Here is a 16,251-nt window from a genome sequence, read left to right on the forward strand (position 1 = left end):
AACTAAACTGGGTCTTTGCATGCTAAATAATAATGCAACCCATGAAGGAGGTAGAGGTGTGTAATGTCACTCATTACATTTGCTATTCACATTTGCAAGTTTTTTGCAAGGAACACGGCCGGTCTACCGCATCTACCTTGAGGGATGCCCGGTGGCCGTTACAACGCCCCCTCCTACACTAAAGAGCCTCTCCGATGGGGCACTCCATCAATCATTAATATGGTATCAATCATTAATATGTGTGCAGACAAGGTTAAAAAAAATAAAAAAAATAAAAAATTTGAAAAATCGATTTTACGATTTTCACATTTTAACATCGTTCTAATTACATAATCGCGATTACGATTTAAAATCGATTAATCGAACAGCCCTAGTAGGTATATTGATTCCCCTCAAGTGCACGAATGTACCTACTCCGTGACCTGTGATAGGTAGAAGTGGGTAAAATGATGGATGAATGAATGGATAACCACACATTACTATCAAATTCTGCTTTAAACAGGATTAAAATGGCAAACCAGATTAACAATTAGTCAAACTCTACATTAATTCATCTGCATATCCTATACGTCTTCATGAGTCCATACTCCTTCCCCTCTCTCATTTCCTCACCCCCAGGGGGCCACTCGGATCAAGTGTGGGTCCATTCATCACCATTTTACCGTCACACGCCTTTGAAGAAAGGGGAGATGAGAAAACGGGCCTGAGTAGTATCGCTGAGTCAGCAGGTGGCGATGGCTGGACGGTTTAACAGGGAGCTCTGTTCCAGTGTCTGACCCCCGCTGACTTCAACACAGAGAGACAGGGAAACAAAGTGGCTCAGATTTCAGTCCTGGAAGTGTTCAGGGTATCAGATGAACTAGTGGTGGGGGGATTGAGGCTGAGCCCTCAAGATGAGATACAAGAGCAGAAAAGACGAAGGAAATCTCAGTCTGACGCCAACCTGTTTCAAATCTCTACATGGAAATCAGCCCAGACGGCTCACTGTTGTGAGTGCGGGACCAAAAAGAGGTTTTCACTGAGACTATCTGCCTCTGGCTCGGTCTGGAGGGCCCTGAGTGTATCAACTGACTTGTAAACAGCCTCTCCAGTCGATACCACTTTCCCTTTTAAATGACACCAAGTGTAATGGCCAGTAAATGAAACCAACACGTAAAAAAAAAAACAGAAGAATCTCTCTTTAAAGGAGCTGTATGTAAGAGCAATAATAAAACGAATCATAAAATGACCCCGATATGTCAACAGACATTTAAAAATCATGTTCATTTCAAATACTTATGTCACTGACAACAGCACTCAAGCCAGGATATTCCAGTTTAAAAAGAGGAGTTGCAGCCCTCAACTGATGTTTATGTTTTCATTTTTTGTTTTGGTCTGAAGCTCCACCCTCCACCTATCTCCCAATCACCAAGTCAGTATTGTTTCGGCATCCGGGTTGCCAGCTCGGCTCTAATTATCGCAGCAGCCGCTACGAACGTGTTGAATGAAAAACCTGGCAACCTCTGGTCGGGGGGAGGAGGGGGAGGGTACACGCTGCTCAACAATATTTTGAAAATGACTGCAGTACCAGTTTTGGCCATTTCTTACATACGGCTCCTTTAAAGCTGTTAAAGCCTTTAAAGGGATTGTGACATGAAAAACACATTTTTCTTGATTTTCTGTGTTTTGTTGGGTGTCTTGACATCAATTACACCCAAAAAACAACGAACTTTTAACATTCAGTGTATTGTGTGCTTTCTGGGATTTTCTGCATAACTATGCAAAAACGGCGCATGTGGTTTGGTGGCGGATCGTTACGTAACGATCCGCTAAATCACCGCCCCCTCCACCCAGCTCCCTGTCTCCTCTCCTCTCCAGCGCACCATAAAGGCTGATTTATGGTTCCGCGTTACACCGACGCAGAGCCTACGGCGTAGGGTTACGCGGCGACGCGCACCATACGCTGAACCCTACGGCGTAGGCACTGCGTCGATTTAACGCGGAACCATAAATGAGGCTTAACACGCGTCTTTTGTTCTAATCACCGGAGGAAAACTGCTAAGAAGACCCGCGGCCACTGACTGGACTTAAGATAAGGGGACAGTGCTGCTTGCATGCCTTTATTTTTATGATTGTTTGCTGTGGTTCGCCCTCCTGCTTTTCCGTGCATGCTTCGCCTGTCGCTCCAACGCCGCTGTGAGCGTATGGCTGGAGGAGGAGGAGGTTTGGAGGAGGAGCGGAGCAATGATTGACAGGAAAGGGGGGAAAGGAAGCATTTTTCACGGCGCAAAAAAACACTGTAATAAAAAGCCAGGAAAAGAGTACTAGAGTGAAGTTTTTCTTGTTACACTCTTTTAGACACATTTGAGGGATGTTGCCCAAGACTTTTAATAGTGTTAAAAGCATGTTAAAAATGATGTCACAATACCTTTAAAAGATAACTTTTTTAGCAAATGCAAAAACAGCTGAAAAGTGCCAGTTTTTAGATCAATCGAAAGCTTTTGATTCTGTTGATCATACTATTTTACTTTCTAAGGCCACGTTTACACGTAGCCGGGTATTTACAAAAACGGATATTTTCCCCTCTACGTATTAAAAAATATCCTCGTTTACATGGACCCGCATGAAAACGCTGTTAACGTCATGCCAGCCAATCAGAATCCTGGAAAAACATCAACAAATGACACGTGTAACTTCCAGTTAAGGCTGATTTATGGTTCCGCGTTACACCAACGCAGAGCCTACGGCGTAGGGTACGCGTCGACGCACACTGTACGGCGCGCATCGCCGCGTACCCTACGCCGTAGGCTCTGCGTCGATTTAACGCGGGACCATAATTCAGGCTTTACTTCCAAGACGGAACGAGAGTCTTTTATATAGAATATAAATCAGGTAAAATACAAGAAAATATTGACGGTGGCCAAACTAATTGTAAACACAGGTCGCACACATGACGCTGGTGATTTTCTGGTGCATAATGTGACGTTCTGAAGCTTAAATCTCAGTTTTCCTCCGTTTTCCTCTGTTTAGACGCAAACATGAAAACAGAGTTTTTGAAAATCTCCACTTTGGCCGGAGTTTTCAGAAATGATCGTTTTTGGGGGCTTTGAGCTGCGTTTTCGTGTAAACGAACGGCCAAAACGCATGAAAACGCCTCAGTTTTTGCTCCGTGTAAACGGGGCCTAAGTTACATCGCTATGGTTTTCATGAGTATTCATATACATGGCTTGTCATTATGTTTCAAATCGTGAACAATTTGTCTCTGTCAATGGTTGTACTTCTTCCAGAGCCCAGTTATCATATGGTGTCCCCCAGGGGTCCATACTCGGTCCGTTATTGTTCCTTGTATATATTAATGATCTTGCATCTGTTTCCTCCACTATGCTCCCCATTCTTTTTGCTGATGATACTAACTTGATTTCGACACACAGTAACTTTGATTTTATTGATTAGTGAAGCCAACTCTGGCATTATTAAATTTTGTGAGTGGTTCCGGATAAATAAGTTAACATTAAATGTAAAAAAAAATAATTTTATTATATTTAGAGGAAAAAATTAAACATACTGTAAATCCAATGCAAAGATCACTATGGGGGATAACGACATAACCCAGGTTTCCTCTACCAAATTTTTAGGGGTTTTAATTGACGAAAGGTTATCACGGTCCGAACATATTAATCTTGTCAACAACAAAGTATTGAAATCAATTGGTATCATCAGAAAAATGTGTGCTTTTATATCACAGAATTCTTTAAACATACTTTATTACAGTTTAATTTATCCACATCTCAGTTATTGTAATATTGTTTGGGCCAGTACTTATTCTTCTAATTTACAGAAATGATTAATCACTCAGAAGAAATTTGTTAGATTAGCCACCTTCTCTAATTATTTGTCTCCATCTGCCCCTCTGTTTAGGAAACTTCGCATATTGTCAGTATACGATATAAACATACTTCAATCATGCATATTTATTTATAAATGTATCCATCTTTCCCATTTGCTTTCCAAATCTTTTCATGAATTCTTTACAGCCAACTATCAGGTCCATACTTACAACACAAGACACAGTAATAAACTTCATCCCCCTTTTTGTCGCACTACACACACACAGTTTTCTTTTGCTTATAGAGGCTCCTTAATCTGGAATTCCTATCAGTTCATTGTTGAATCATCCTCTTCTATCAAAATGTTTAAGTTAAGACTTAAATATACAGTATTCTGTTAAATCAAGACTCTTAAACGTTTATTTTACAGTATGTTAGATGTGGATTATTACCCTACATACTCTCATGCGTTCCCTGCTCATGTTGTTTGCTTTCTTATTGTCTGTTGTTATAGCTTCTTGTTTATTTTGTGAATACCAGTATTATTGTTGTTATTGATTTATTTGTCAATTCTTTTATTTCCTTGCGGAGTTGCTTTTTATAAGCCCATACAGGGTTTTTTAACCTCTCTCGCACATATTACTTTTGTCTGTTAGTTGTTGTTTTTGTTTTTCTCTTTTATGGTGCAAATAAAAAAAGAACAAAAAAGAACAATGCAGTCTGGGCCATTACCCCTATTTTACCCAATACGGTGCTGCTAATAGACTCACCTTTAGCTGCAGCTCTTTGAGGAGATTTTCAGACTTGTCCATGTCGCCTCATCGATAAGTTGTTTGTGACCCTGAGTTCAATCAGACGAAATGGTCCCCCGTGAGCAACCACGACAAGAATAGCTGGCAGATCAACCACATGAGAGAAGTGATACGTTTGAGGTGTCAGTACGGCAAGCCGTAGAACTAAACTGAACACGTAAGCCTCACTTCATTGTTCTTTTTGTCCTGTTGTACTCAATTAGTTAGATATTATAGAAATAAAGTGTTAGATATTCGGCTTCACTGACTGCCAGTTTTGGTCCTACTGACACCTACACTTTCTTCTGACTTTACTCAACATTTAAAGAGGATATTTTCTGTTCATGGCAGCATATATTTATCATTTTAAGCATCTCCAAAGTCAAACACTCTGATATAACACCACCCTGACTGAACTGGTCTGAATTTCAGGGTTCGGTGACATCACAGATCCAGATCAAAGTAGAGCCATCCAGCCTCCCCATCTTTATTTTCACCCATTTTCACAACCTTCTTCATCTGCACCTCTGAAGTAGGTGGTGTTAGAAGAAGTGTCTGTCTCCACCTCCGAAGACTGGCTTTGAAGCCAGCTTTTCTGGACTTACAGGGGGCTCCATCTTGTAACAGAGCTGACTCCACCCAACCGTGAAAAATCTAAAAATAGACAAATGACTAAGAAGCCTGGGAGTCGTTTGGAACACGCCCACCTCACCTTGGTTACCACAATCAAGCTTGGCCTAACGGCTTTGGAAAGGACTCTGAAATGTTGGAGTTGCACTGGTGCCGCCTCAGAAGGATGAGGCCAGCTGAGGTCCGGCTGAAGAAGCTTGCAGCCACGACCACTGGACTCCAGCTGCACGCCATGTTATCTTTATGCTCTCCGAGGTGTTAATGCACAGCTCAGGTGTCATGTTCTCCCAAAGTTCATCTTAAAATAAAAATAATATTTTTTTTCAAAAGCGCCTCTTAAATCATTAATTTGTCTCTGTACACCGTAAAGTCGTTGTGGATAATCTCGCTATGGAGACTCTGATAATTGTTTTTTGTAACAGGCTGTTAATATGTGTATTTTGACATGGCGGTGAAAAGACACTCGTTTTTGGAGACAGAACATAGTGGTCCTTAAAAGGAACCCTGGCTATTAAGACATGTAGGTCTTAAAAGATAAATGTTGGTATCAATTATAACAATGTGATATAAAAAACCTTTTTGATGTCTTCGTTTTTATAAAATTTGAAAATATAATTTAACTCGTAGATCGCCATTGTTGTTTACATTCTGGGTAGTGACGTCAGACGGTGGCTCCTGCTGGCCCCCGTCCACTGTTTTGACACCCAGAAACAGATGAAAACGCACCAGAAACACAGATCAAAACACAGCTAAACATTAAGGTGACGGCGCACCTACAAAAAAGTAAAAAAAAACAAAAAAAGTACCGCACCATACAGCATGAACTATAAAAACACCATAAAACTCAGACAGACTAACCGACCACACGTTTCAACTAGCAGATAGCCGATGCTACAATAAAAACCCCAGCCAGATCTGGTGTCATTAAATTAAATAAAGATGTTCTTGCCTATTTGAAGCGAAGTCTGCGCCTCCCGTTTCGTCAAAGTCCCGGGCCAGTCCCCTCAGCCTCTGGTCTGTCATCACCCAGCACCGAAGCCGGTTTTAGGGGGGGGCAGGGGTGGGCTATGCCCACCCAAACGTGCATATTGCCCACCGGCGTCTCCATCCCGGCGGCGGCAGCGAGAGCGGAGAGCGGAGAGCGGGTGGCGGTGCGCTGCAGGCTCTAAAGCCCCGGCTACGCCGTCTACGGCGTAGGCTACGCCGTCTACGCAGGAGTCTAATGCACTGGTAAGATGCGCACGACATTGATCATTTTTGCAGATCTCCCGTGCATCACAGAACTTTGATCCAGTATGCCTGAACCAAGACGTCTTATGGGCTCCCTCGTCAGCCTCCACGGCCGGGAGATGCTGCTCATCTTTGTTTTAGATACCTGTCCCAGTTAAACTAACGTGGCTTATCTTCCCAGAGCCACCGCTCTACGTCATCGCCCCCAGAATGCATTGCGCAGGTAAAACATGGCGCCTCCCGCAGGTCAAAATATGTGATAAACATTGTAGATTTTTAAAGCAATTAGATTATTTTATGTGTTTCTAACAACATATTTTAGTATAAGAGAACAATTGTGGCTAATTAGGGACTACATGTCTTAATAGCCAGGGTTCCTTTTAAAGGAACTGGATGTTTTTGTGATGTTTACAGTTCAGCAAGCCGGACACAGACCACTTCAGCCTCCAAAACTGGCTGCTGTGTACCGAAGGGTTAAGTAACATTGGAAAAGGGACTTTTGTACGATATCTAAACTTCAATCAAATAATGTCACAGACGTTTCACAAACACCTCGGGATATTGTAACAATTTCTGTACAAGGTGCATAACTGGCCTTCTTCAAAGCCAATCTGACTTGATTTAAAACAGCTTTTTTAAGCCAAATTTGCAAAGAGTCTTGCATCCATCCCTTTCCTACACCCACTTCTTCCTGAGGTGGGTGGGGTTGCTGTCATCAGATGAGATCCTGGACAGGTCACTAAATATTCTTGCGTTCACATACGCTTGTTCCCTTTGTGAAACTGTCACGTGTTTCACCACACTCCACTTCCTTCTTCTTTGTCCGAGTCTGTACATCACATGCATATTTAGGAACGAAGTTTGGGGTCTTTGTGGCGCACGCATGCGATTCAGGACCATTTCTTCATTCTCGGCTTGCTTAAAAAAAAAAAAAAAAAACTGTCATTTCCTGACAACCTGGCAAAAGCTTCATAGCCACTTTGCAGAAGGTTTCTGTCACTCCGACATGAATCACATCTAGAGTCGGTGTTTTCTCAGCAACGTCTCATTCACGCACTGATTTGTAGCATTTCAATCTGTGTCTATTTGGCGACGAATAACAAGGACTGAAACGTGACGGCGGCGGACATTCGCAGGCTGTCTTTAAGAACCCAGTGAAGACTATAATCAGTCCTGTGATGTTGCACCAAAAGCATTCAACATTTTGAAGCCGACTGAGTGGTGTTTTACTCACTGTGAGTCACGACGCTCAAACAACAGACCCACCATAATCATTTATGTTTATTTATTCACTCTGCTTGCTATCTGAGCATAAACACTCTTCAAGATGTAACATGCTCCATATTCACAACACTCAATCTATTGGATATGATTCAGCTAAGACTTAGTGACCCCCAACTTTTTCTTTTTGTAGCAACATTTCAGCTGTACTTTTCTTCATGAAACAGTGATAGGAGACAATATCACCGCACGATCTGTTTGTGATGCGTCGCCACAGTCTTGCTGGTGAGAGGTTAAGAAACGCTACACTGTTCTGGCGTCACCCCCGGAAATATCACTGGCTTTCCTGTTACAGCGAGGAACAACAGGATGAGCATGACGACAAGTGTCATGAGTGTGGTGCCCCTTTATCAGCGCTGTAGATAACAAGCATGCTGTTTCTTGAGAAAAATCCCACATTTAGGTCCACAAGTATGTGGACAAAGACAACCTTCAGTTGTTCCTGGTTTATGGGTCGTTCTGCCCTCAGTTTTGTCTCCAGGCATTGAAAAGCTGCTTTGTTGGGTTGCGATCAGGCGACTGACTCAACTATTAAAGAATATTTCATTTATTTGTCTTCAAAAAGTCTTGAATTGCTTCATCAGTATACTTACTGTCTTTATCCATCTGCACTGTGATGCTCTGTCCTTTAAGCAGAGTATAGAACTACACATCCCAGAGTTCATGTGGCTGCCTCTGTCAGCAGCCATATTATCATTAAACACCAGTGAGACTGTTTCACTGGCAGCCATACATGTCCATACCATAATACTGCATCCACTGTGTTTGACACATGATGTGTCAAACGCAAGTGTTTTTTGGTCTTATCTCTCTAAAGAATTTTTTAACATAATCCACCTTTCCTGTTCTTGAATGTTCCCATCGGTTGGCACCTTGTTCATTCTGATTTTGATGATGATCTATCTACCTTCTCCTCAGTAATCCTGATTTCTGTTGATGTTGATGGAGGGCTTTTTCTTCACTGACATAATTTCTTCCAAGGTCTTGAGGCATTATGTTCTTGTTAAGTTCACATTTACAATATAGCTTTTATTTCCTTTGAAGAATGTACAAAACTGTTGATTTGGCCACACCTGATGGTTTCTCTCTAATAGTTGAAAGTTTTGTTTTATTTTTTGTTTTTCAGCCTAAAACCGGCCTCTTTCGCCTATATTAGGTTCTCTTTGGCTCTCATATTGGTAGTTCCAGCCAAGCAGCTGCCAAATGCAGCTCAATACCTGACATCCACTGCAGATCTCAGGGGTACATCTGGACCTAACTGAGCATGCATACATGTTGCAGATCACATCTCAAGGGTGATTACAGCAGTGCCACTGTGATGTTTTTCTCTTTATCTGCATGTAACTTCACAGATAACTAAATTACTCTGGATTTTGAATTGTTATTCGCCCAAAACGAGGCTTCTGATTTCTGCTTGCACACTTTCTTGAACGGCAGACCGAAGACAGTTATTGGGAGATTCACTTACAGTAACATGAAAACAATGTTTAGCTGCAGCCCTTACTCCTGCTACTAAAGGTAATCTTATCCTCAACCATCACATCCTGGTCTTGCTTTGCATAAAAGCTGTGGGTGCTGCCACAACACCAGAACGGTTATGTTTTGAGACGACGCACCGAAGCCGGACACTCTGCAGAGTGGCGAAAGCAGCTGTGGATTATCGCAAAGCTCAGCATGCTTCTCTACTGCAGAGACGGAGTAAAGAAACAAGTATCTGGATCCCATTGAGTCTGCCGAGGAACTAGAAAGCAAGCATCTGGTCATAATACAGTACATTTCGCAAGGGCTTTGACTCTAAAAGACTTGTAAATGTTTTCCAGACTAAGAGAAACACCTTAAGGGTATGTTCGCTTCACGTGACCACCTGGGGAACGGTGTTTCTGTGTCAGGTGTTAGAATAGAAAAGAAAAGTTATAAATATATTGACAACATTTGGAAAAAATATAAAGAATGTGGGGTGATCGTGCATTTTCTAGTGAATCTTGACCAGGTAAATTACTGGAGAAATACATTGAGTCAAGCCTCCTTTTGTTTTTAACACATCCTTGATGTCTCCAGACATTGTGGCTGTTAGGTGAGAGAGAAGAATAAACGTCATATTTCTTTTGCATCCTAAGTAAAAAACATCTGGCAGGTCTTAGGAATGAATTTATCAAGGTGAATGTTTAAAACTGGAAAGAGACAAGTTAAGGAAATGTCTTTTGAGTGCCACAAATATTTACACTAAAAAGGGTCCAACATAAATTAGTGTCAATGTAACCCCTGTGGTAAGGAATCCCGCCACGAGTCAACACCCCTGCCAGTAAAAAAAACACGAGCCACTCGAAACAAATCTGAGTGGAATTCCACTCACCACAAGTGCTTATTATCAAGTCATAAAAATAGCCCGACACAGTCGACACGCCTCGTCATTATTGCTTTTCCCTTTTAACGCTGCCTTTAGTTTGTCGGCATGTGTCTGAATGTGGTGAAATACTCTGAAAAAGTGAAACAGCTACCGGGTTGTATGATGTTCAACACTCCTTGAAAGTCAATTTCAGTGGGTCGAAAGGTGACATAACGGCAGAGGAATTTATTGCGGTGAGGTCACCGGGTTTCTACTTTGTCTTCAGCTGCTGCCCACAAAGGGTTTTGCAAGTTTGATAAACAAAAAATTCAACACGGACAAGAAGTAGAGTCACACGAGGTCCACTTGGAGGACCTTATTGTGGTCAGCTAAACTGGATATACAAGGCCGTGCAAAACTCTTAAGCATCCCTAAACTTCAAAGTTTCCGAGTGCATTCCCATTTGTAGCACGGTAGTTTTGTTCTGTACTAAAGCAGAAAATTTTACATTTAGGGTCAGTTTGCTATTAAAAAGTCCTGGTTCGGCCTTTTAAAATCAGACAGAAGAAATATGAGAAAAGTCACAATCTGATGGGACAAATGAATCCCCTGTTCCCATGACAAACCCTGTGACATCACCCACAAGTTTTCCCAAAGATGCTTTTGAAGCCTTTTTTATGTTTACGGTGTGGCACCATGTTACAAATGGATGGAACGGCCAGATCCGTTAAGAAGGCGCATTATAAGGCGCAAAATCAATGAGCGGGTATATTTTCATACATAAGGCACACTGGGTTTATAAGGTGGATGATAAAACATATATAAAGCGAAACAAAACAGTCTGGTTGGTTGAACTTTATCCAAGTCAAATTCCCTGTCTTGTTTGACCTGACTTGGCCAAATGATTCTGATTCTGATTCTCATTCACAATAACTCCGAATATCGTTCAGTTGTAACTAACAGAAAAATAGTCACATTTTAAGTCATTCGTCTTCCACAAATCCACAAATAAAACGTGGAGGAGGTAAGCGTCGTACTACGTCCTGTTTGGTCCTGATTGGTTCATCATTGCCACCGAAAGCGGACACCTGAAGTTAGCGTGAGGTTGGAACAACGATGTATTCCAACTTTTGATTATATTGGATTATGATGTACATTTGAAAATTGGGTTTAAGCTAAAACCTAAGGTTGGCTTGGCGTCTAATTACGGTAAGGTAACATTGATTAGATGGATGATGGTTGCTTGCCAGCACTCCATAATTACTTATCTAACCTTGTCTGATGTTACAACCTGTATCCAACCAAGGACCAACTTTAATGTGTCAGCTGAACGGTCCGACCATCAGTCAAGTGGAGCGGCTTCGTTGCTACCAAAGTCACACTAAAACTGCATTATTTTTGAGTGCAGCGTACCACATACCAGGTTATAAGCCAAGGGAGGGGCTGTTTCAAATGTAGTTTCAGTGGTGAAATCAGAAATGACTGGTGCATTAAGCCCATGCTCAGGTGGCACAGGCTGCCTGCTCTAAGCTAAGCTTCCTCCTCGGACCCTTCAACCTACATCCCGTCATAGCAGTCTGTTGGTACAACTACAAGCATAAGAACAACTTTAAAATATGATAATGTTCTGTTAGGTCTTTATTCACAGCCCAGAAGTCAATACAGTGCAAAGCCACGAGTAGCAAAAGTGATGACAGCTAACCACTGGCTAAGCCCGCCACAGCGAAGTCTGAATCTGGGAAACTGGGGTGACTGATGCAGGAGCGAGTGAAAGACAAACACCCAAACTGTCTGCTTTTCTTTATATTTTGGATTCTCATGTAGTGTTTACTTGGTTCCATCTTTTCAAATGTGTTAACTTCTATACTCTCAAACAGTATGTTTCCCCACCCACAAATATCAAAATAAAAGAAGACAAAATAAGGGAACAAAACCAACAATGACGAAACATCATGGTGCTATGACACAAAACAGCAACCAAAGTTGTCCTGGTTTTGTTGTAACAACAGGGGCAACATTTTTTTTTTTTTTTTCAAAATAAAGATGGCATGTGATATATAAACAAATACTTCAGTATTTGCGCAGTTAGTGTCTTTCTGCTTTGCATCTAAAACTGACCTCTGGCGTATTTGCCTAAGTCTTTATAAGTCAAAACATTCTTCACCTAAGCATCATGAGCAGTGAGGCTCCATCTGATTGGGTAAATATAGACTACTACTGACATTTAGAGCGTAAATACACGACATTTGGAAAATTATAGACCACTCTTTATTGCGATATTGTCTTTTTTGGAATATTGATATTGCCCATGTTGGTATAACGATAATGATAAATTTGCGATATAATGTGCAGACCCTACATAAAATCCTGGTTCTCAATCAAATACAATCAATAAGTTGTCCCCTCTATTTTAGTTTCAGACAGCCAGGGTCCTGTTTTCTGTTTACATCATAAAGAGACTGAAATATATAGAGAGATGTTATCAAAACTTTGATTTAGACTTTTGCACAGTGCTGCAGTACTTCCTACACAATCTGTCGCTGAACAGCACCTTGCCGACTGCAGATCAATAGGATATCTTGATTTAATGACGTTTTTAGCTTGTTGTTGCACACAGGGGCGAAAATCCCGGGGGGGACAGGGGGGACAAGTCCCCCCCATTAGTAAAGCTGTCCCCCCCCTAGAATAATTTGAGACTGAATTAATAATTTTGGAACAATGCAGTAGTATTTAGTAGTGATGCACCAAAATGAAAATTTGTGGCCGAAACCGAAATCGAAAATAATAATAAACAGTAAAATCTCATTACACTTAAAACAGGACTCATCACTGGAAAAAAACAACAATTTTCACCTGTTTCAAGTAAAGTTTCACTTGAAATAAGTAGAAAAATCTGCCAGTGGAACAAGATTTATCTTGTCATTACAAGCAAAAAAAATCTTGTTCCATTGGCAGATTTTTCTACTTATTTTAAGTGAAAATCTACTTGAAACAGGTGAAAATTGTTGTTTTTTCCAGTGATGAGTCTTGTTTTAAGTGTAATGAGATTTTTTTTTAACTAAAAATGAGACATTTTAACTAGAAATAAGACAGATATTCTTGTTAAGATTTTGGGTTTTTGCAGTGTATTATGTCAGATGTGCTGTATTATTGCCACCTTCCACCTAATACCATTGTTTTGTATTACTCTAAGAAAGGTCTTCTGCCTGTTTGCGAGATAGAGATGGAAATGTCAAAATGCTGTATTAAAGGAAGGCTAAAACTTGTATTCCTTGTCCCCCCCTGGATTTATTCTCTAAAATGTTACTGTTTATTGTCCGCCCCAACTATGAAACAGGATTTTCGCCCCTGGTTGCAAATTTATCACATGAAAACACAACGCAGGAGCCCCTGCAGCCCCTGCAGGCTGAACAGCCTGGTACCGCTCGCTGCTCTACTACATTAGTGAAGGGGTGTGTGCAAAACGTGGTCTGAAATACACAATTACAAAACCAAAAATACATGTTTTTGGTTTTTTGTTCCCACTCGCATGACCGTCCTGACAATACCACAACACCAACTGCATGAGTTGTGGCGATTATCGCAGCAAATTAGCCCCTCTGTCAGGCTGAAGCCAGCGAGGCTGAACATCGCAGCGTTGCAGACGAGCCGTGGCTTTTTGCGAACAAGCGGGGCCGCTGCGCCTCCCAGGCACGGCCGCTCCATCCGTGACCGTAACTAATGTTTATAACCGGTTATAACTGGGAACAAGCACGGCGGGGACCTACCCAGAGCTCCGAGCCCCAGCTCATGGTTTCAGTGTGATGTCCTCGGAGAGATAATAATCCACGGCCGGTAACGAGCTCGTTTCAGCGACACGCACGTCGGCGTGCGGCGGCGGCGGCGCAGGAGGACGTGGTCCTGGGCTCTGGTGCGTCCGTTTATCGGCACCCGCGAGAAAGGGGTGGGGGGAGAAAAACCAAATAAGCTAATTTTCTTTTTCAGAGCCTCATCTTGTGTGTGGCAAGATGGCCAGGAGCTGCGGCATAACCTTCTTCAAACAGGATGGTGCTGCTATCTGCGGCGCGGAGCGCGCCCCCGGCTTCACAGGCTGACAGCTGCTTTTGCGCGTGCACCAGCATGGGGGGGGTAGTGGGTAGTGGGTAGGGGGTCCACTTTTATTTAAATCAAATGGTGAAAGCGGGAGTTGGTACAATGAAACTCACTTGTTGTCACCACCAGGGGCTTTGGCTGGAAATGTAAGGCCCCTGGTAAAGGTGGCCCCCAGGGGACAAACACCTAACTTCCGGGCTGAAGCCCTTGTGGAACTTAGAAAAAGTGCAGGTCCTCCACTAACAGCTAGAGCTGGTTGCAAAAAAGCAATCTCCACTGACATCCATGTTAAAATGTCCACCTTTACAGCAGTTCAAACATTTTTACAGCCTGGTTCCTAAACAATGTTTTTGGTCTCTATTTTTTGATTTTTTAAGAAAAAAAAACTTCACAGCACTACATTTATTTATACTACTACTACTAATAAAGACACTTAGGATTTAGAAGTACTCAACTTCACATTAAGCTCAGGTGAAAAGTTGTGTGAAAGATAATTTGAGTAAAGGATAACTTTATGTTTAATTATGTTTAATTTGACAGTTTAGAAAGGAAAAAAAAGATTATTAATGAATGGAAATGACATGGTTAAATTTGGGTTTATATTTCATATTATTTGTAGTAATTTCTGAAGAAATGTGATTACTGTTGAGTTAAAGGCGGTGAAATCATAACGTCACAGTTAGTCACAGTAAGTTAAAGTAAGTTAAAGCTTTTATGTTCTCAACATCCATGCTTGTGTTAGAAGATATGCATCTCGGTTAACGTTGTGAGTTTAACCACTTTAAGGGGGAGATGTGATGATGAGCGACAAACGGGCTACCGTAGTCGGGGTATGACGTCATCAGAGTGCGTTCATAACAAGCTGGTATATGTATCGTGTGCGTGGTTCTCTGGTTAATAAACGGCCTGGTTAATGCCGAATTGAGTCGACGTGGTCGTCATCTTTGAACTCCCATTACTGTTCATGACAAATAATAATAATAATAATAATAATAATAATAATAATAATAATAATAATAATAATAATAATATTTTATTTTGTCAATCCTTTGTCAGGCTGGTGTGGTGAGGACCCAGATGCAGGAGAGAGAGGGAGGCCGGAGGCAGGAGTTCTCAAAAAAACAAGGATTTATTCCAAAGGAGGCAAAAACCAAAATCAAAGCGCTGCTTGGCAGGATCAAAAACTCAAAGAAACAGGGATCAAAAACCTGGAGGAAAACCGTGGCAGGAAACATGGAGGGAAGAACAGTACAATCCGACAGGGAACAAGGGAATGACAAGACCAGATATACTCAGGGGATAACGAGACATGACGAGACACAGGTGCAGACAATCAGGGCAGATGGGACACAGGCGGGGCAAAACAGAAACTCAAAAGCTGTGTCCAAATTCAGGGGCTGCGTCCTTCTGAGGACGCAGTCTTCGTAGGCCACGCCTTCGAAGACCGCGAAGGCCGTACCGAAGGCTGGACGGACGCTAGTGGAATGAGACGGTCTAGCCTGTGGGGGATTTCCTGGTTGCGTCACCAGCTGTTCCCGCCCTCGTCCTACGTCACTAAACAAAGTAGAAAGAAAGAAAGAAAGAAAGAAAGAAAGAAAGAAAGAAAGAAAGAAAGAAAGAAAGAAAGAAAGAAAGAAAGAAAGAAAGAAAGAAAGAAAGAAAGAAAGAAAGAAAGAAAGAAAGAAAGAAAGAAAGAAAGAAAGATAGACAGACAGCAAGATAGACAGAAAGAAAGAAAACACGATGGAAAAGAAAGAAAGAACTAAAAAAATAAAAAGAAATGGAGCCAGAAGTTTTGTTTTTGTTTTTTTTTTGTTTTTCATTTTGTTGGAGGAGGAAGAGAGGCGTGTCCGCCGGCGCCGGCGGAAATAATATATTTTTCTGAAAAAATTTGAATCTGAAAATATTTTTCTGGAAATAAATAAATTCTGACTGTGCGCAATGAATCTTGGGATATGGTGGGCCGCGGAGGATACAACCGATGGATCCTTCAAACAGCGGGAAAAGAAGGCTGCATTTGAAGGAGCCTTCGAAATGGGACAGCCTTCGGCGCGCCTCTGTGACGTAATCGGTCTTCAAATCCAGCCCTCGAAGG

The 16,251-nt window shown here is 41.8% G+C and overlaps 1 protein-coding gene across 1 annotated transcript in view; it reads right to left on the reverse strand.

Annotated features, from left to right (window-relative positions):
* LOC133455011 (formin-binding protein 1) overlaps nucleotides 1-14,153 on the reverse strand; it is a 97,024-nt gene extending 82,871 nt beyond the window's left edge. Inside the window, exon 1 of the mRNA XM_061733801.1 lies at nucleotides 13,832-14,153. Within this exon, the coding sequence (XP_061589785.1) occupies nucleotides 13,832-13,855 (24 nt within the window). The 5' untranslated portion in view covers nucleotides 13,856-14,153. The remainder of the gene's footprint in view (nucleotides 1-13,831) is intronic.
* Nucleotides 14,154-16,251: the final 2,098 nt, after the last annotated feature.

Source organism: Cololabis saira, chromosome 11, assembly GCF_033807715.1.
Source record: "Cololabis saira isolate AMF1-May2022 chromosome 11, fColSai1.1, whole genome shotgun sequence".
Lineage (NCBI taxonomy): Eukaryota > Metazoa > Chordata > Actinopteri > Beloniformes > Belonidae > Cololabis > Cololabis saira.